Source organism: Emiliania huxleyi (genome assembly GCF_000372725.1).
Source record: "Emiliania huxleyi CCMP1516 unplaced genomic scaffold EMIHUscaffold_386, whole genome shotgun sequence".
Lineage (NCBI taxonomy): Eukaryota > Haptophyta > Isochrysidales > Noelaerhabdaceae > Emiliania > Emiliania huxleyi.
In genome coordinates, this window is record NW_005199073.1 from 18,487 (window position 1) to 38,451 (window position 19,965).

Sequence of the window (19,965 nt, forward strand, 5' to 3'; positions counted from 1 at the left end):
GTAAGCCATCTGCTCCAGGTGCTTTTTGGACAGTTTTGCTCATGGAGCAAGTGGCTAGGCAGGGGTTTGGGAGGAGCAGGTCAAGGTTATTTGTTTCTATGGCGCGCGCTGTGGTATGCAGAAATGGCATGCGGTGGCCATGCGGGCTACGCAATCGTGAGTCCCAGCTCCTCGGGAGTGGCCTCACCTGCCCGGGCTGAGAGGGGAGAGCGTCGAGGGCGCAGGCGACAGCCCGTCCCCGGGCGCTGGCGACAGCTCATCCTCGGGAGGTCTCCGGCGTGGCATGACCAGCGTCGTCTCACCAAGGAGGGCGCTCTCCAAGTCGCGCACCACCTCCGGGCCGCCCTCCTGCGAGGACGCGCCGGATGCAGCAGCCGCAGCCGCCTCTCCCTCGGCTGTAGCACCCTTCCCTGCGGCCTGGCCGCCAGCCTCGCCGCCTGCCCGCTGCCGCGGCAGTCGAGACCTGGTGGCCTGGGCCGGGATGTCGCCCCTTCCCGCGCTGGCTCTGGCAGAGGCGGCGGAGGCGGCGGCGGAGGCGGCATCGTCGGAAGAGTCCGAAGATGAGCGGAGCCGGTTAGGACCCTCTGCGGAATTGAGCACGCGGCGGGATGATTCGCCTCCTGCGTTCGGGCTACTATGCGCGCTAGATGCCGGGACTTCATCTTCCGAGTCCAGAGTATTCATCAACCCAGAGTGCAGCTCTTCCCGGCCGGCCACGCGGCTGCCGACAGCGATTGCTCCCACCACGAGAACCAGGGCCGCCGCAGCGATTGCAAGCCTACCAATTGGGCGGAGATCAGGGTGGGATAATGAGCAGCGCGGTACCAGCACGCATGTGGTCCATGCAGCGGAGGGCTAGAACTGCACGGTCGGCTGCTGGCACGCACCGGCGAATGCGGCACCGCCTCGTCTCAATTGTATCCTGTGAGCAGCGCGGCAGCAGCGGTGGACTCTTGGGGGACGAACCCGAGAGACGGGAGGAGAGAGAGCCGGACGAGAGGCTCCGGCGGCCGGCGCCGACGACGACCGCGTCCATCCCTAAGCGGCCGCCACGCGGCGGTGCACCACGACTGCCAGTAGCTGGAGAGCTGGTTGTGTTGGCCGCCTCTCCGTCCCGACGCCAAGGAATTCTCAAAGACTAGACTTGAAACTTGTGTAAAATCGCACCGGCTGCAGACTTGAGCGCTGATAGCGCGTCCTATTTGGAGAACGAGTCGGGGGAGGGGGGGGTGGGGGGGGTCCCGTGCTCAACAATACCTAGCACGTGGGAAGGATACAATATGGTATTGTTGGTTATTTTGGGCTGTCGCAAGGCTCCTCATGTCCGCGTCGGATACAGCCTTGAGGCTGGTCAACGCTGCTGTGATCGCGTCTTTGAAGTCTGGCATGAGCCCCGAGACCCCTGTGGTGTCGGTTTCGATTATTTTCTCGACCGCGCTTTACTGTATTAAGAGGTAACTCTCAGTGATCAGTGTAGCTGTAGGGTCCTCTGTGTGTATACTGTGAGTGACACTGACAGACTCGAGAGACTCTGAGTCTGCTGACACACACTCCATTAGAGCACAGCCGGAAAGATAAACAAGCTACAAGGGCCAAGCGAAAGGGAGAGGGAGGCGCTTCCCCACTCAGACGTCGTGACGTGGATAGAGTAAAACCTACACGAACACACCCGCCGCGGACGCCTAGAGCTAGACCAACTGTAGACCGCACGAGCCCCGCTCCTCCTCTCTCCACCCGGCCTCCAGCGTGGTGACTCGCGACTCGTGCACGCCGTCGACACGGACGTCAAAGACGTGCCTCGCCCATTCGTTGAACTAAAAGGCGCGGGGGGGGGGGGGGGGGGGGGTAAACCAGGGGGGGGGGGGGGGGCTTCTTCTTTGGGTGGCACTCAAGCACCTCTCCAAAGCTGCCAAAACTCTCCTCAATCACCGCGAGCAGCGCCTGCCGGTCCTCGGGCCGCGCGCAGCGCGCTTGCGCCGCGTCAAAGGAGGCGAAGGACGCGGCCACGTCCGCGAGGGTTGCGTGCGCCGGCACGTCGTCCGAGACGGCGCGGGAGCGTTGCCTGGGTATGTTGAGTACACAAGTTGGAGTGGTTCGGCGTCGTGCTGTGCAGTCAGAGCACCGCACGAAACCGAGGGCTGCGGATACAGTGAATACAGCGGAAGGCAATGCAGTTAAGTATGTGCCCTCTCGAGTGCGAGTCGATGGCACAGATCTGTACTCAGCATTAGTAGGGAGCGTTGCCGCGTCGACGGCTCGGCGAAGGGCAGGACGGTGATGCGCTCGAGCGGCGCGCCTGATAGCGGGCGCAAACAGCGTTCGCGTGCGTGCGGTGAAGCGGGCAGCTGAGGTGCGGTGCGGCGGACCCATCTTGAGAAAGGTGAACAGTTCGATGACGCACCTGAGACGAGGCAAGGTCGCGTGAGCTTCCTCACGCGCTGGGCATCTCCACATCCTGAGGCAGGCAGGAGCCCCATGGCATTGAAGGTGCAAGGGGCCCCTTGATCATGAGTGAGCCGTGTGAGTAGCCGATCGCGCTGCAACATCTCGTGCCGCCTGCCACCGCCGCCGCCGCCGCCGCGCAGCCCGCGAGAGACTCTCCCTCTCTGCTGCTCTAGTGACTTGCCTCTAGGCGAGACGCGCTCTAAGGGAGGGGCGGCGCACCAGAGCCGGCTGCTGTACGTCGGCCCCGCGAGGACGAGCAGGCGGTCGCAGCCCGCCAGGAAGATGGGCAGGCACGCGAGCGCCTCCTGCACGTTTCGCTGGTCGATGCAGAGCTTGTCGAGCCAGACGGTGGGCAGCCGGCCGTGCTCCTCCTCGAACGCCTCGGCCCACGCGCTCAGTGCGGCCCACTTTGGCCCGGGCGGGTCGCTCCACGAGTGAGAGATGAAGGCGTCGCACTGGCCCATGAGCCGCGGCTCGCTCCTCCAATGGCTGGTCAGACGCTCCAACAATGACGACGGACGTCGCTGAGCCTCCTCCTCCTCGCCGCCCTCGCCGCCCCCGCCGCCCTCGCCGCCGATCGCGCTGCCGCGGCTGCCGCCGCGACTGCCGTTGCGGCTGCCGGCCGCCCTGCCGGAGAGGAGGCTTCCGCGCTGGCAGGAGCGCCTCGCCGAGTGTTCGCGCGCGGCGACGTCGGGGACGAAGTCCGTCCTGTCGAGCAGCTCGAAGCAGACGGTCCGGAAGTGCGCCTCTGCCCATTGCAGCAGCATGTCGACGTTGTCCGCTAATACACTATCCTCTCCGTGCACCGGCGAGAAGAGCGCCGCCAGCATGGCCGCCTCCCGCTCCTCCGCCGTCGACCCCGTGCGGTAGAGCGCGGCGAGGGCGGCGGCCCTCACGCCTGGCTCGAGCATCACGACGAAGGAGAGGAGGGAGAGGCCGCAGAGCAGCAGCGGCGGGAAGAAGTCGTCATTCGTGAAGAAGAGCGGGTCAACGTCCACCTGTGCGAGATGTGGCCGAGGTGGCAGCCGAGGTCTCACCCGAGGTTGAAGAAGAGAGCGGGGCGACGTCCGCCATTCGCAGCGGCAGATAGGCCAGGGTCGTGACGCCGGCGAGGCCACCCGCGTACCTGGCCACGTCTGCGTGCAGCAGCAGCGCGCGGCGAGGGCAGTAGCTGCCGCACCCCTGGTGCAGCAGGATGGCAACCAAGGAGGCGAAGGCGACCGCGTCGATGGCCGCGAGCGAAGCCAGCCACGGGAGGCAGTAGCCACCGGTGTGCCTCGCGTGCCAGCCGACGAAGCCGAGGGTGCAGCCCCACGCGAGCACGACGAGTGCAGTGGCGAGCACGTTTGCGAAGACCATCGCGCTGTCGGATGGGCGGACGGACAGGAAGCCTGAAACAGGCCGGTGCGGATCAAGACAGCGACGCTGTGGACTGCGGGCGGGCGGGTGGACAGGAAGCCGAGGCAGAGCGCCGGCGGCCAGATCGCCACCGGGAGGAGGGGGCTGCCCCAATACCGCATCGGCCAGATGCGGAAGACGAGGGAGAGGAAGAGCGGCGTGAAGGCCCACCAGCAAGAGGCGAGGCCGAGCACCTGGAGCAGAAGAGAGCGAGCAAGGCTGTGAACGAAAGAGACCAGGAAGCCGCGCCGAGGCGACGTGCTCCACCTGCAGCAGCATCTGCACGCGCACTCGAATCCGCCGCCGCGCCGCACCCGCACGCGAGAGCTGCCTCGCCAGGTCGACGCGGCTGCTGCTGCTGCCGGCGAGGGCGCGGCTGCCGCCACTCGGCCCGCCTGGAAGGCGGCGCGCCGCCGACGGTGAGCGAGCAGAGAAGGACCCCCACACCAGGCCCGTCAGGTCGGCGGTTCGCCACGCCGCCGTCGCTGTCGCCAGCAGCGCCGCGGCTCGCAGCCTGCTGCGCAAGCCGCGCCCGCCGACGCCGCCGCCATCGCCATCGCCACCGCCACCGCCGCCGCCGCCGCTGCCGCCGCCATCCTGGCCGCCCTCGCTGCCGCCACTGCCGCCGTTACCGCCGCCGCTGCCGCCGCCGCTGCCACCGCCACCGCCGCCGCCGCCGCTGCCGCCGCCATCCTGGCCGCCCTCGCTGCCGCCACTGCCGCCGTTACCGCCGCCGCTGCCGCCGCCGCTGCCACCGCTGCCGGCGACACCGCCGCCGCTGCCGCCGCCGCCGCCGCCGCCGCCGCTGCCACCGCTGCCGGCGACACCGCCGCCGCTGCCGCCGCCGCCGCCGCCGCCGCTGCCCCTCTCGCAGCCGCTCGTGCTCTCCGCTTCGGCGCGAAGGAATCCAATACCAAACCAAGAGCGGCGGCCGCTGCCACCGCCCTCGTTGCCACCGCCCTCGCTGCCACCTCCACCGCTGCCGACTCCACCGCTGCCATCCCCACCGCTACCACCGCCACCGCCGCCACCGCTGTAGCACCCACCCCCTCCGCCTCCTCTGCCGCCGCCGCCGCCGCCTCCGCCGCCGCCTCCGCCGCGCGTCCGCACGCGCGCGCGTGTCGTCGGCTCCCTGCCTCGCTTGCCGCCGCCAACGCCGCCGCCGCCGCCGTTGCTGCTGCTGCTGCTGCGTCGGCTCTCTCGCATGATGAGCGCGCCCCAACCGACCAGCAGCGCGAGTGTGAGGCTGCCTACTCTCGGGAGATCTCGCGTGATCTGGCGTGATCTCGGGAGATCTCGGCCGCCCCATCCGACCAGCGGCGCGACGGCGGATTGTCTCGCCTGTGTGTCTGCGTGTCGCTCCGGTGTGTGCGTCTCGTCCTCCGTGCGTAGATGGCGTGGTTTCTCGCTGTGTTTCGCCTTACGACCTGTCCATCTACGGTGAGGCTGCCGCAGCCGAGCAGGTACATCGCGGCGCCTACACCATGAACATCAGAGTCAGGGCGGGAACGGCATCGCGCAGTGTACTCGTGGCGGCGCGTGAAGCGAGGCTGCGACTACAGTCAATCCAGCTCAACACAGCTGTCTGCACTCAGCTTCTAAGGCAGCAGTGCCGAAGACGCCGCGTTTTGCGGTCGACGAGCCGGTAGAGGCCAAATGTGTCTCCTCCTCGTCCCTGAACCCGTCTACCAACACGGCGCCGCGCTCGCACAAGCAGCGGTACCGCATGTAGCAGCCCTCGTCCCGCCAGCCACCGTCGGCGTCAACGGCCACGCAGTCCTGCATCGCAAAGAAGTCGTCCGGCTCGCCCAGCCGCCAGTGGGAGTACGAGTCGTCGCACCCGACCGTCGCCGGCTTCCACCCCGCTTCGGAGCCGTGGCGGATCGGCCACTGGTGGTGGCCGAGCCAGAGGTACGGCCCGGAGTACCCGTAGTCGCGCGGGCCGAAGTCTCCGAAGACGGTGTTTGCGACGAAGTCGGTTGCGGCTGCCGAGTCGATGCAGGCGAGCGCAACCGGCTCTCCATCTGTCTGATCCGAGAGTCTGTGGCAGGCATCGATGCACTCTAGGTGGGTGTAGCGCGCAGGCGTGACAAAGTACGAACGATCGCCTTTGTAGAGCCAGCCCTCAGGGAGTGGCGGCCGAGGCCTCGCGCTGAGCAAAGCGATGGCGATCAAGGAGAACGATGACGATAGTAAGCATACAACGAGCAATGCCGAGGGCCTCGCGCTGCGTGTCGCCGTTGTCTGCATGCTGCTGGCGCCGCCATTGAAAAAAGAGAGAGCGCGGCGCGCGCGCGCGCCCCCCCCACAACAACGACACTTGCACATGTTGCATGCACATGTACATGTTGTTGCACATGTGGGTGGTCCTGCCGGTCCACCGTGCCGCACCGAGCAACCGCCAACCCCGACGCCCCCCCCCCCGACCCCATCCGCGTTATAAGCGGTTAACTGTGTCCCATACGGCTTTAGTTTGAGGGTATCCTAAAAGTTCGGCCGATTTGGGTCAAAACGCTAAAAGCACGGCGCGCCGTAGATTTGGGGCAAAACGACAAAAGTGGGCCCGCCGTGGGGTCGCAATCCAAATGTTTGGACACACACCAAATACTCCAAATGTTTGGACACACACCGGCGGGCGCTTTCGAGGCGAGCGGCAGCATTTTTCTAGCCATAGTGTGCGGGAACTACTTTGCCGTTTGCGGGACGACAGCTAGTACTTACTGCACGACCCGGGGCGCGCAGCGCCGAAGAATTTTTTTGAAAAATGCTAACAGTTGGGCGCTCCGAGACGACCAAAGTGGTAAAAGTCGCACTCTCCCCTGACCCGATCAAAAGCGTAAAAGCACCCGAGGCTCCAGAAACCTAACCCTCAGACTATGCTGTGTCCATGACGTTGTCTCACATGTCAGTCTCAAAATGCACAATTTACCACACATGGGGGGTGGGGGTCACGGGCCGACTAGGTCCAGCCCTGGGTGGCGCAAGATCTGACGTTCTGTGTCTGTCTGTAAGTATAAAGATGAGAGTGAGGTTGAACCGGACCCAATCAAAGTCGGCGGGTTTCCAGGCTCCAGGGGGGGGTATGACGAAAAACGGCGGGCGCATTTGGGCACATGATGGGGAGAACTCTGTGGTGGACCCGCTGGGCGAAAGGACTAAGGAGCTCGCAGACCGTTGTGCCTCACGATGTCATCGAGCGGAGCGAGTGCGAGCGCGGCGGCCAAGCAGCGGCACCAGGAGCAGCTGCGAGCTGACACGAGCGCGCTCGTCGATGCGGCGAGGGGGCAGAGGCAGATGCCTGAGCTGCCGCCGTACGTGCCAGAATTTGACCTCGCGTTCATGTCTCAGATGCTGGGCGGTGGAGCCGTCCGGTCGGAGCCAGAAGACCCAGCCACTGGCGACGACGAGACGATGATGCAGGAGGCCGCCGTCGACATTGCCCTCCAGCTTTTCACGGATGACGGCGGGCTGCAAGCGCTGCTCGCATCTGATGAACCGAGTGCAGAGAGGGTTGCGCTGGAGGGCGCCGACAACGCGCTTGCAAACTCGCGTGCGAGGTTGGATCAGCTTTACGAACTGGTCAGGGCGAGCGAGGGAGGAGCGGCGGTGCGCCGCATGGGCGAGGCGCCGAAGGCGCCCACTCTGAAAACGCATGCGGCCGTTGCTGTCGCGTTCCATGCGTTTAGCCGCTTTCTGGAGGGGAGACCGTCGGACGCGCGGATGATGAGCGCAGAGCTTCTCGTGGATTTTGCGGTCTGGTTAGCAACAACGCGTGCGCAGATTTCGCGCGTTGACCCAACTCGGATGGGGCGAGGTAAGGAGACCGTGGAGTGCTACCTGCTCTATCTGCGCTTATTCGTTCTTCCGGGGAAGCACGGCGATTGGGTGGCGAGCATGTCGCGCGTCGAGTACATTGCAATGTGGACTGACATTGAGCGGCGAACTAGGGAGCTGTTCTCGCAGACGGGACGCAACCGCCTGGCGCAGGCATGCGCTGCAGCGGAGAGGGAGAAGCTAGAGCGGCAGGGAAAGCTCTCGCCAACAGAGATTGACGCCATGGTCGAGGCGACGCGGCACTCTGCAGTGGCATCGCTGGAGGCACAAACGGGCGATCCGTGCACGGCAGCGCACCTTTTTCTTCCCGATGTGGAGCTTATCGAGGACGTTCTGCTTTCCGAGGCGATACATGCAAACAAGGCGATCGTGGTGGACGGCTGTGTCGCTTTAGCCGAGCAGCTGGGCGTGCGGCCGGGCATGTTTTTGAATGAGAAGTACGACGCAATGGACGACACGAGTCTATTTTACCAGAGCTCGCCGCTTCGACGATGTGACGTGCGCTTTAGCCCGGAGGGGCTGGACAGGCCCGTTCAAATTGGAGGGGAGCAGGCCAAGATGCATGCCGAGGTCAACTTTCGGCGCACGAAGGGACACGGTTTTGAAGTCCGGCACTTCGAGACGGCATTGACGGCGAGCGGGAACGAGATGGCGCGGAGCGGAACGTCGCGTTTGGCAAAGGTTGGTCTTCGGGTGGCGGCGTTTAGCGCCTGCTTTCACGGGTTGAGCCCTGAGCGCGCGCAAGCTCTGAGAGTTGCCCTATTCGCATCTGACGGGTTTGAGGGACTCACCGAGGAGAATGTGCACGTGTGGACCGCGTACTCGTCCCTCGAGGAGATGGCAGCCGCGTGCGCCGAGTCAGGGTGGTTATGGTCGGATGAGGAAACGCCTTGGAGCATCACAGACGCGCAGGCTGCGCGCGAGGGCACTGCAAGAGGGCCGCGCAGGAAGCTGCGCGAGTCCGAGCTGCCGATGTATCCGGATGTGGACCGGGACGGCATGCTGCTAGTAGGAGTATCTTTTACGGCGGAGCAGCTCGGTGTCGCATTTCGCGAAGTGGGCCGCTGCCTGGGAATGCCGCCGTCAAAGTTTCAGTGGTGGGGTCTGCGCAAGTTTTCAGCGGAGAATGTGGTCAGGGAAGGCGGCGCAAAGCTGGCATGCCGGTTCTTGCAGCATAGAGACGTCGGTGGGCAGTGTTTGAACCGGGTGTACCGCAACTCGCTCAACAACACCGCGGCTGGCGGATTTGTGACGCAGCGCAGCGGGGCAGGCGAGACCATCTTTCCAGTGTCAGTGCTGGTCGGCGAGCGAGTGCCTGCGACTGCACGCGTGCGGGGCCTGCAATCTTTGCCGGAGGATGCGCCTGAGCGCTTGGAGATATCGGTCGCCGTCGAGGAGCTGCGCAAGGCTCTTTTGGCATTAGATACAGAGCTCAGCGAGTATGCGCAAGACGCGCTGACACCCTATGAGATTTCGGCTGGCCGCAAAACGCCATGTTCGGCGAGAAGCAAACAACTGATGGCAGCGAGGAAGGCCGATGCGCTCACAGCTAGGTTGGCCTCGGGCGAGCTTGTTCGGGAGAGGGAAGGCGTGCAGCTGCATTTAGCTCCGCTTTCGAAGTCGGGGTACACATGCGTGTTTCGGCAGCCGCGAGCCGATAAGAAGAACTTGAAACGCCCGTATGAAGCGAGGACGAAAGCGCACGGCTCGCTCGGCTGGTTCGAGCATGCAGCGGATGCGGCTGCGGCATATGCCCGCCACGTTGGAGAGCCGACAACCACCGCACAGACGCATGAGGTCGTGGGGCGGATGTTCCCTTTGACAAAGAGGCGGAGAGGGTTGTTGCCACCGGCAGCGCTGCCATTGCTGGAGCGTCGAGATGTGCTTCAGGCGGAGATTCACCGCGTGCGTTGTACGGCGTCCGACCGTGCCGTCTTTAAGTACGTGCGAAGGCTGCGCAGAGAAGCGGCACCTGCGCTGCAGCAGAACTACAGGGCACTGCGACGGGTGCGGACGACGCCGCACCAGTGGCCGCTAGAGATGAGCGAGGTGAGCAGCACCGTCTTTGGATTGGAACGGGCGGATTTCACCCGAGAGGCACGGCTGCTCGACAAGGTTTCGGGGTCCGTTCGGGATGCTGTACTGGGATTTGGACTGATGGGCGTGCTACGTGGCTTGCCAAAAACGGCGACGACGCAGCAAGTGTGGGACACTATCCGCGAGAGCGACCAACTAGTGGTGGTATGCGAGGCGTGCTCGCGCGACGATGTGACTGCTACCAGCCTTCTGCCAGAGAGCGCGTGCTGCACAACATTTGCCTGCACAGCATGCGGAGCGGCGTGCGTGGTCAAACCTCGGGCCCTAGGAGGCGGAGGGGTGGCGGCGACAGTGCGCGGTGTCAGTCGTGAGGCTTACTACCCTTGGCTCCGGCACGGTAGCGGAAGCTGGCTCATTTCTGGCATCCAGGCGGAAATAGAGGCACGGGAGCTGCAAGCCGAGCTAGCGGCTGCCGAGATGCGAGCAAACGCGCAGCCGACGACGAGTGTCGCGAGCTCCTCTGCCGTTTCGGCCGAGGAGGAGATCACTGAGCTGCGCGCTCAGCTGGATGCTGCCGTACGCGCGAGGGAGAAGCTAGAGGCCGATCTTGCAATGCAACGGCAAGCAATCATGTGTGCGCTGGGCGCGGCGTCAAGTACGTTCGATGCGACGTCAAGTCAAGAAACCTCGGTCTTCTAGACATGATATTGGCAGATCAGTGATTTGTGTGGCTCGGGTCGGGCCTTGGGGGGGAAGGGGGGGGGGACCGGAAAGGAGGAATCCATGGTATTAGGGGGGGATATGGTCCACTAAAACATTCATTTTCCAAGCCCCAAACCCAAACTGGATCTCGAGGCGATCCGACGGTGTTTTCGTTAGGCGTCACGATGACGGGTGAGGAACCGGTAGATCGCTCCTCGAGGCATGGAAGCGATGGATGTTTGCACTGCTCGGGGGCCTCAGGGCCCGGCTTGCTTGGCCCTGGCGATGGCGCTGCAGCTGGTGACAATCGTGACAATCGTCAGATCCGTGTTTTTTTGGTCTTGCGGTACATCTCTCCGCTCGCCACCTCACGCTCCGCCGTCCGGCCATGGATGGTCCGATGGAGCTCGCCGAGCTCCATCGGACCATCCAACTCCGGTCACCGAGTCTGAACGCGCTCAGCCTCAGGAGGTACCAAACCGCGCGAATTCTGCACGCCTCGCTGCACCGCTGGCTTGACTGAATCAGGCAGCAGCAGGCTGCTGCTGCTGCCACAGCAGCAGTCTGCTGCGGCCCTAATACGCAAGTTGATGACTAGCAGCACTGCCGGGGGCATTCGAGCCGCCACAGCCGGTGTGCGGCTGTGCACTGCCACCTGCCCGCGGCTACGCACAATGTGCGCTCGCATTGGATGAGCCCTGCTGATGGACCTGCATCGCCTAGCTGCACGAGAGCAATGCCGCAGGCAGTGGCCGTGGCATACACTGCGAGCACACTTGGTGCAGCTGCGAGGTGCAGCAAGAGCACGTCGTTCCTGCCTCTGATGCCACTCTCGCGGCTTGCAACGCGTCACTCGCGCATGCTCTCCAGGAGCTATGGCGGGCGCGTGTGTGGGGCTGTAGCCTGTGTTTGGCCGGTTCTGACCCGTTTACTATCAGTATCATGTCCGGGCCACAAAAAATCGCACACGGGTAGCAGCTCAGGGGCCCAGTAAGTCGCGGAATCGCCAAATGTCACAACCTGCGCCACCCAGGGCTGGACCTAGTCGGCCGCGGGCCCCGCGGGCGGCGGGGCCACGCGCCCGCCCCGGCGGCACAGGCACAGCCCACATGTGCCGCGCGCGCCCAGCAATTCACAAAAGCACTTTCTTTGCGTCACCGGACTAATACTGTAGTTACTTGTCGGGCGGAGGGCGGTCTGGGATGGGAGGTGCGAAACGGTGGGGCCCTCCGAGATCGACTCCGAGCCGTGCCTCGACGCAAAGACTGGCTGCTCCGACGTGCTCCGCTCCGGCGGGTCACTCCTTCAGGCTCGCCTTGAGCGTCTTCATGAAGTCGGCGACGGCCTCGCTTTGGGCGGCCGCCGCCCTCGGCTCCTCCTTTCCAGCGCCCGCAGCCTCCCCGCGCGCCTCCGCCTTGGTCTGCGGCTTTGCGGCCTCCGGCGCAGCCTCCGGTGCCTCCTTCGGAGCCGCCTCGCGCGAAAACGCCTCCTTGGCCACCTCGGCCGCCTTGAGCGTGAGCGAGCCACGCGAGCCGGCGGCGTCTTCCGCACTCCGCTCCGCCGCCACGGGCGGCGCCGCCACGGGCGGGGCCGCCACGGGCGTCAGGCCGGGCAAAACGCTGGCGCCGAGGACTGCCGCCGCGAGAGCCGCTGCCGCGCCTCCGATGGTGCGGAGGCCCTGCTCCCTCTTCGCCTGCGTCAGATGGCGCCGAGGGGTGGCCGAGGGGTGGCCGAGGCGCCGGCGAGGCGTGCGTGGCCGAGAGGTGGAGCAGGCGTGTCTCAGCGCAGTGCTTGGATTTCGGTCTCGCGACTTCGCGTACTGGCCGCCTGCGCCGGGTCGAGGTAGGAGCCGAGCGCCTCCGCCGACGTCTTGGAGAGACGGTCCAACCCCGGGTCCACCTGCGGGCAACGGGTGTCGTGGACGTGCCGTGGACGTGTCGCGAATCTCGGCGAATCTCGGCGAATCTCGCCTCGAGGAAGGTGACGGTCGACTCCTCACTCACGAGGGCGAATCGCTGCGACCGCGCGCCCAGCCCGCTGCCCATGTCGCCGGACAGGCCCAGCGCGCCAACGAGGGCGCCGTCCGGGTCGGAGACCATGGTGATGTTTGGGCTGTCGACGCCCGCCGCCGCCGCCACTGCCTCGGCCCAGCCCGCATTCACGAAACGGTCGTTTGTGGTGACGACGGCGACGTTGGAGACTCCGAGGCGGGCGAAGCGGCCGGCGGCCTTCATCAGGCCGGGCAGGTGCTTGTCGTTGCAGGTGGGCGTGAAGGCGCCGGGCATGCCGACCAGGACGGACGTGCCGCTCCCCAGCAGCGCGCCGAGCGTCGTGGTGGGCGGGATGGTTTGCCGCCCTTTCGACCGCACCGCAATTTCGACCGTCAGATCGGGCGGCAGCTGAGAGCCAACGCGGATGGCGGCGGGCAGTGCGTCTGCTGCTGCTGCTGCGGGAGCGGGAGCGGCTGCGGGCCTCACCGCCCGGCTGGCCGGCTTGGAGGCCGCATTCTTCGGCTTGGCGGGAGGCTTGGCCGCCCGCCCCTTCGCCTTGGCAGCCGCCTTCTTCGAGGCTGGAGGCTCTGCGGCCTCTGCCGCCTCGACCTCTGCCGCCTCGACCACTTCCTCCGGTCCGGGGTCGGGCGCCTTGGGCTCCGTGTCGGGTGTGTCAAACCAGTTGGCTGCCGAGTAGGATGGGTACGACGGCGGAAGTGGCGACGGAGACGGGGCAGGTGCTTTTGCCTCCTCGCCCGCCGGCTTCTCCACAAGTGCTTGAGCAGCCTCCGGTTTCGCGGCGAAGGCGGGCGCCTTTGCTACGACAGCCGATCGGACCGCATGGCGAGGCGCGGCGCATGGCGAGGCGCATGGCGAGGCGCATGGCGGCAGCAGCCGGAGAGCGTTTGCTGGATCACTGAAGAGCAGGAGGAGCAGAGCCGAATGCAGAGCCGACATGGGCTGCAGAGCCGAGATGGGCTGCAGATCGGGTCGTCACGCTTCGAAGGACGCGTGGTGCACAGGCAGCTGGGAATACATGTAGCGCCGCGGGGAGGAAAAGGGGTCGGACACATTGCATGCTAAAGAGCTAGAAGGGGAGATAGAGAGAACAACCACCCTGTCCCTTGTACACCAACAAAGAGAGTCGTGATTTCTTGTTGGTTTTCTAAAATCTCTCTCCAACAAACACCACAAAGAAAGGCTCTATCTCTAAATTATTCTATCTTCTCTCCTGCTCCTCACTCAGGGGGGTCACAACTACCGAGTCCCTAGAGTCTGGCTGCTAGAGGGCCCAACTTGAGAACCGTGCTTTTTGGGTGAGGTTGTTTCGTGTGAGGTTGGGTTGTTTGTGTGAGGTTGTTCCGAGTTAGGTTAGGTCGTCGGCGCAAAGGGTGAGGTCTCGACCGCCGCCGCTCACGCCAGCGGACGGCCACTGCCCGGTGTTTTGGCTTCGCCACCGTCCAAAAAGCGTGCGCCATGCGCTGCCTCGCCGACATCGAGCGTCCGAGCAAGCCTGTCCGACGAGCGGCTTGCTGTGCGGACGCCCCTGGGGAGTCGACGGGTCCCCGGGGGCGACGGGGGTGCTCTTGGGGGGGGTCCCCCCAGACAAGGGGGTCTGGGGTGCAGCCCCAGGAAGCCCGCCGCAGGCGCCGATTTTTTGGGGCTTTTTTGACTGATTTTCATGAGGTGTTGCTACTATTTTGGGACCAGTTGAAGCCTAAAAATGGCTACAAATACAGCCACAGCAGCTGCTAGTCGTGAGCTGCTACTGTGTGGCAGACAGAGCCCAGAGAGAGGGCTTTCAGGAGCACTAGATCGATCTAGTCGGTTCACGGTTCACGGTTCACGGTTCATGATTCTGGCGTGAACTGAGAGGCCTGCTCCAGACAAGAAATTCTTTTTCTCTCAACAACACTACAACTGTAGGCACGAACTTGCGCGCGGTGTGCGAAAAAGAAATCAAATCGGACACGCCGCGCCGTCACTCCCACGGTTCCCGCGGTTCCGCGGTGTGTAAAACTCCGCGCTCTGAGCGAATCATGGCGTGGCAGCGCACACCACACAACCGCACCGCGGACCACCGTCCGCACGCCACCGGAACCTCCAACATCCACAAGCGCCAAACCGGGCACGTGAGGCAGACCTGCACCTCGAATCTTCCCGGGACGGTGCCGATTTGCCGCACGCAAAAGGTGATGCTGCTGCACTTTTCAAAGGCGTCTGGCTCCGCGGTGTGCAGGCTGGCGCAGGCCGCAGGCTGCAGCACGTGGGCCAGAGGAAGCAGCAACTGCGGCAGTCGCGAGCGGCAGTACGGCGATGGGCCGTGGTGGATACCTGTTTCGCACGCTCAGACCGAGTGGGAGAGGTTGAACTTTGCCTACCCCGACGCAATTCGGCGCATGCGCAGCGGCAGATACAGCTGCTCACAGCGGCTCGCGAAGGCCCCGCAGTTTCACGCCGTCGAGAGCACCCTGCCCGGCGGCGCGCCCTGTCCCGGCTTCTTCACTCTCGCGTTGCTGCGGCCGCCGCTCGAGCGGATGGTGTCTCACAGCTACGAGCTGGCGCGCGGGCCCTGCTAGCCATAGCCCTCTAGCCCTGTCCCTTACGTGTGCATGAGAGCAAGTGCTCACCCCCTGCGCGCGCAGGCACGCTGGGGCATGGTGCGTCCGCCAAAGCAGGGCTTCTGCTCCAACTACAGCCACATGCGTCGCCTCGCGCCGGCGGTCTACGACAACTACTACCTCCGTGTCCTGCTCGGCGAGCGCGTGCTCGGCCTACCGCCCGGGGGCATCACATCGGCGCATATTACCGAGGCCAAGCGGGTGCTCTCAAGCCTGCAGCTCGTGCTGCTGAGCAACGACGCCGCGACGCCCGTGACGCTGCAGCGCGCGACGGGCATCGCCAATTTCACCGCGTGCCGCGACACCACGCGGCCCGCGCGCTGTGCCATGTCTGACGAGGACAACGAGCGAGCGCGGCGCGACAACGCGCATGACCTGGCCCTGTATGACTACGCGGAGCGGCTAGCGGCGCAGCACGTCGCAAGCTGGAGAGGGGGGGAAGCGCCGCTGCCGGCAGTGTTGTGATGTTGGCCCACGTCTGAAACAAAAAGGGGGCAAAAAATAGCTCAGAGAGTGGCGGCGTTAACGCTAGCTCGCTTGGTGACGGTCGCCCCCGCCCTGGAGAGGGTGAGGGATGCCTCGAGTCCATCCTCGCGGAAGTCCGGAGAGCCTCTATTGTCTACTTAGTTTATAGAGCCGTACCGCGACGGCTCTAGTTCTGAGGCGTGAGGGCAGAAAAGAGAAGCTAGAGTGCACAAAAAAGCAGACTAAGCGCACTGATCCTGGTCATTAGAGCTGCCAGGCCGATAGCGTCAGGGGCCGGTCGTACTCGTAGGAGCTCTAGGAGTCAAAACAAGTGCTCCAAGTATACCCAACGCGCTCATGTTCCTCGCATCCTCAGATGCCACCTTGCATCCCGCGCCGGGATGCATGGACGTTCCCAAGATGAGGGTATCATCTCGGCACACTGTGTGCGTCTGAAGACGACTGCAGCCACAACGACCCCTGGAATTGCGACTCGCCGCTTTCTTTCCTCCCGCTGGCTGTGATTCTGTGACTGTGTGAGCTCTGTGTCGTGATCTGCTAACAACGTACTCTAAACTGCAGTATCTGAGATGTCATGGGCTATATCAAAGACGCGGGGCACCATCTAATGTAAAGATGATTAAATCTTCTTGGAGAAGCAACAATATATGGATATTTGAGTGTTTTTATCGATTGTGAGATGTGACGGAGAGGGCGAGAGGCCACATGGACATGCGCGGACAGTTGCCGGCTTAGGCGCCTCCGCGCCTGGTTCCCGGATCCCGCCGAGCGCGAGCCGCGCACGCGTAGCGAGTGTACTGTACTGGCCCGGGTGTGCGGACCCGCAGATGTGCAGAATTGCACATGTGTGGGCTTGCAGGACTTTGCGGAGATCAGCAGGAGGATGTACGAAGAGATTAGGAGCAGCAGGGACCCGAGGGACCATGTGGAAGACGGCTAGTGCTCGTCCCCCATCGGGAGGACGACCCCGGCTAGTCGCCGACCACACCCACAAAGAACCCTGCACAAAGATGCATCGCACGGGCGGGGACCTGTTCCTTTTTACCCATCTCCTAGTAGAGGTGTGCGTTTTGTTTATTTATTTACTTATAGCGAGAGGGCTTGTGGGTTGTGGCTGCGCCAGGCCCTTCGCCTTCCTGCTCTCTCTATAGAGGTCGTGTAAATAAATAAATAAATAAAACGGAACCTCTCTACTGTGAGATGGGGGTAAAAAGAGGTCGTGTATTCCCCGCGCATTCACACTCTGCGATCATTTTTCCAAGCTTATCGGTGCCCTTATGTGCCATCGTCTGTTCGTCTCGCGTATCCAAGGTGTGTCTGAAATTTACACACCGCCGTCGCACCAAAACGATTGAGGCAGGGGAGGTTACGACCTTGCTCGAAATTATTAGTTAGAGAAACACCTTCGTTCGGCGAGATCCGCCTGGGGCGGATGGTGTGGTGCACCGTGGTTCGGAGCGGGGTTCGCGTTCGCTCCGTTCGGTCATCGCCTTCAAGAAACAGCGGCCGCGCTGTTCTGCGCCCGCACCCCGGCCCACGATCTCGCGGCCGCCGCCCCGCGCGCACCGCGCTCACGACGCGGCCGATCACGCCACCGAGACTCGCCACGAGGCTCGCGGCTCCTCCTGCAGCAAGCCGGGGGAGGGCCCTGGTCAGGGTCATGGCCTGAATCCCAGTGCCAAGGCCCATGGCGGGGGTCGGGCTTCTCCTGCAGTCGGCCGGCGCGGCGGCCCATGGCGGTGAGCCAGACGACGCCCGCGAGGAGGGAGGCGAGTGCGACGCCGTAGAAGCCGTTAGGCTTGCCTGCGGAGACCGGACTGTGTCAGCCGGAGGAGAAGGGGTGTGGAGGCCGATTGAGAGGCCCTCGCCGGGCAGCGCCTCGATCGCCCCCTTCGTGGCGAGCACGACAGTGCCTGCAACGGGACGGCGTGGGTGGCAATAGAGAGGGCTTGCAGGCGCGGCTGCTTGTGGCGAGGAGGCGTGCCGGGCCACTGGCCGCCCAAATTTGAGATGGTGTTGAGCATGGTCATGTAGGTGCCGCCGATCTTCGGGTCGGACACGCGGTTGTAGAAGGCCATCTGCGAGACAAACATCGACGCCGACGCGACGGCGGCGCCGCAAGAGGCGACGGTGCCGAGCGCGTAGAGGTAGGCGGGGATGGGAGTCCCGCCGCGCGACGCGTCGGTGCCGAGGGCGAACACCAGCGCGGTGAGGAGGGCGCCGACAGCGAGCCTCCAGCCGTATGCGCGGCAAAAGACAATCATCGGCTTGCCCGTGCCGCCCGCGCTGAAGCCCTTCGAGACGTAGCCTTGCGCCGCCATCGAGACGGGCAGCATCACCGTGGTCAGCAGGGCGAGCCGCTCCTTCGGCACGCCCGACGCCTGCAGCTCGAGCGGGACGAGCATGTCGAAGGCGGCGAGCGGCGCCTTGCAGGTGAGCAGCACCAGCGCGAGAGAGCGGACGGCGGGCAGCTGCAACACGAGCAGCATCTCGCGGTACGCGGCGACGCACTGCTCCGCCACGCCGCCCTCGGGCGCGGTGTACTCGTCGTTCCGCACGCCGAGCACCCAGAGGGTCGAGCCGAGGAAGAGCCAGCCCCAGAAGGCCATGAAGCTGCCCAGCGAGGTGAGGCCATAGGCGTTGAGGCCGAGGAAGCCGACGTACGCCAGAAAGTAGCCGAGCGTCTGCCCGATGGCGTTGCAGGTGGCGCCGAGCTCCTTGTTGCGCTCAGAGAGGATGGTGAGGGCGAGGCCGTCGACGGCGATGTCCTGCGTCGCGGCCAAAAAGTAGAAGACGAAGAACAGCGCCGTGAGCGAGCGCACGTCGGAGCCGGCGCCCTCGCCCACCGGCCCGAGCAAGTCGTTGACGCGCAGGCTCGACGAGAGGAGGAGGAGGCCGATGCAGGCCTGCGCCGGCACGATCCACGTCTTGCGTCGGCCGAAGCGCGGCAGGTAGAGCGTGTCCACCAGCGGCGCCCACAGCAGCTTGAAGGCGAACGGGTATGCGACCGTCGAGAAGACGGCCTGTTCCATCATCGAGACGCCCCGCTCCTGGAAGAGCATCGGGAGCGAGCCGGAGAGGCCCATCGGCACGCCCTGCAGGGTGTATAGCAGCAGCAGCAGTGCGATAGCGCCCCAGTCGCCCTTGAGCCCCGACGGCTCCTTGGGCTTGCCGTCGCCGCCGTCTGGGCGCCGGCTGTGAGGGCTCTCCACGTCGGCCGCCGCCGTCCGCCGGGAGGTGAGGCTCGAGTGACCGGGAAGTAGCGGCTTCGCCTCCGGAGCGCTCATCTTCGTGGCAGAGGCGGCGGCCAAAATCGCACAGAACAGCGCTCGTCGCGGCGGAATGGGTGGAATGGCAAGCAGCGGGCCACGCCAGCGCGCTTCTAAAAAGAATCTTACAACGAAGAATTTTAAATCAATCGCACAACACTGGGCACGGGACTGGCTCGCACTGGCACTAACACAGGTACACCACGGGAGCCGCCTAAGCGACTCCTGCGAGAGTGGCAAAAAAGAACTTTACGACTCGACGACACTAGGCACGGGTCAGGAGCAGGAGAGCCCACCTGTCCCCCTGATCGTCCTTCCAAATCCCCCCCCTGCAGGTGTGTGACCCTGTCCTCCTCCCCTATCCCTCGTTTGGGTTGTCTGTTTTCTTTCTTTCTTTTCTACGGGACTGGCGCGCACTAGTGTCGTGCAAAAAAGAAGTTTCACCACCCATCGACCATCCCTCCCTGGGTGGTCTTTTCTTTCTTTTCTTTCTTTTAATACTAGCCGCGTCCAACCGCACTCCAAGTGCTCCAAGTCCACCCATACCGCGCTGGTGTCCATCCAGTCCGAGCCTGACTGTTTAGGCTGAATATACTTTTCCTCTCGCACCCCGTCTCTTTTCCTTTCGTTTTTTTTCTATTTCCCCGGGGAAACCATCAAACAAGTTTTCCGGGCTCTGAGCCGAGTCTGAGGCTGGTTTGAACCCAAAATCGGCCAAATCGGCAAAATACCGGGTATTTTGAAGAAGGATAAATTTCAGATCACCCGGTTTTCGAGATTAGCCTCGCAGATCACCCGGTGTTTCTGGAGTGTGAGCGATTTTTGGCACTTGGAGCACTTGCGTTGGAGTGCAGTCATCAGCCGCACATCAGGGCCGGGGAGCTAAGAAGCGCACCCAGCGGGCCAGATGATTGGGATCGGGCTACGGGCAAGAAAGCCCTAGCCCTGGGGGGGGGGTGCGCGTTCGCAGGGAAAGGGCCACATACAAAAAAGAAAAATTGAAGTTTACTACGTTTTGAGCTTTTCTCTTGCAGATTACTACGTGCGGGTCAAATTGCCTTGCAGATTACTACACACCACACAATCCACCTTGCAGATTACTACACACCACACAATCCACCTTGCAGATTACTACACACCACACAATCCAAGATGTGTAATCCAAATCACCCCGTTTTTCCC

General features: G+C 64.0%; 4 protein-coding genes across 4 annotated transcripts; all 4 read right to left on the reverse strand.

Annotated features, from left to right (window-relative positions):
• Window positions 1–1,636: 1,636 nt before the first annotated feature.
• Window positions 1,637–2,957, reverse strand: EMIHUDRAFT_445023 (hypothetical protein). Its single transcript, XM_005771394.1, has 5 exons — window positions 2,665–2,957; window positions 2,367–2,401; window positions 2,245–2,296; window positions 1,897–2,062; window positions 1,637–1,814 (listed from the first exon to the last, which is right to left on the reverse strand). Exons 1-5 carry the CDS (start codon window positions 2,907–2,909, stop codon window positions 1,689–1,691), a joined length of 624 nt encoding a protein of 207 aa, XP_005771451.1. The 5' UTR covers window positions 2,910–2,957; the 3' UTR covers window positions 1,637–1,688.
• Window positions 2,958–5,320: 2,363 nt separating this feature from the next.
• On the reverse strand, window positions 5,321–6,093 carry EMIHUDRAFT_243371 (hypothetical protein; the record flags this gene model as incomplete). The annotated part of the gene is made up of 2 exons (XM_005771395.1): window positions 5,321–5,399; window positions 5,483–6,093. 2 exons carry the CDS (start codon window positions 6,091–6,093, stop codon window positions 5,321–5,323), a joined length of 690 nt encoding a protein of 229 aa, XP_005771452.1.
• Window positions 6,094–11,713: 5,620 nt separating this feature from the next.
• EMIHUDRAFT_243373 (hypothetical protein) lies at window positions 11,714–13,364 on the reverse strand (the record flags this gene model as incomplete). Its single annotated transcript, XM_005771396.1, has 4 exons — window positions 11,714–11,923; window positions 12,035–12,075; window positions 12,237–12,315; window positions 12,402–13,364. 4 exons carry the CDS (start codon window positions 13,362–13,364, stop codon window positions 11,714–11,716), a joined length of 1,293 nt encoding a protein of 430 aa, XP_005771453.1.
• Window positions 13,365–16,880: 3,516 nt separating this feature from the next.
• On the reverse strand, window positions 16,881–18,885 carry EMIHUDRAFT_458831 (hypothetical protein). Its single transcript, XM_005771397.1, has 4 exons — window positions 17,499–18,885; window positions 17,383–17,427; window positions 17,223–17,317; window positions 16,881–17,139 (listed from the first exon to the last, which is right to left on the reverse strand). The coding sequence occupies exons 1-4, from the start codon at window positions 18,799–18,801 to the stop codon at window positions 17,101–17,103; spliced, it is 1,482 nt and encodes a 493-aa protein (XP_005771454.1). The 5' UTR covers window positions 18,802–18,885; the 3' UTR covers window positions 16,881–17,100.
• Between the last annotated feature and the right edge of the window lie 1,080 nt (window positions 18,886–19,965).

What these genes read in the sequence shown, in the direction of transcription:
- EMIHUDRAFT_445023 (XM_005771394.1), bottom strand. Translation starts at nt 2,909, where the DNA reads ATGGGCCAGTGCGACGCCTTCATCTCTCACTCGTGGAGCGACCCGCCC. An exon ending in GTTCACCTTTCTCAAGATGG is followed by an intron (nt 2,297 to 2,366) that starts GTCCGCCGCACC and finishes GCCCGCTATCAG; the next exon opens with GCGCGCCGCTCGAGCGCATC. An exon ending in GTTTTGGCAGCTTTGGAGAG is followed by an intron (nt 1,815 to 1,896) that starts GTGCTTGAGTGC and finishes CGCGCCTTTTAG; the next exon opens with TTCAACGAATGGGCGAGGCA.
- EMIHUDRAFT_458831 (XM_005771397.1), bottom strand. Translation starts at nt 18,801, where the DNA reads ATGAGCGCTCCGGAGGCGAAGCCGCTACTTCCCGGTCACTCGAGCCTC. An exon ending in GGCGATCGAGGCGCTGCCCG is followed by an intron (nt 17,318 to 17,382) that starts GCGAGGGCCTCT and finishes CGGTCTCCGCAG; the next exon opens with GCAAGCCTAACGGCTTCTAC. An exon ending in GCCGCGCCGGCCGACTGCAG is followed by an intron (nt 17,140 to 17,222) that starts GAGAAGCCCGAC and finishes GGCTTGCTGCAG; the next exon opens with GAGGAGCCGCGAGCCTCGTG.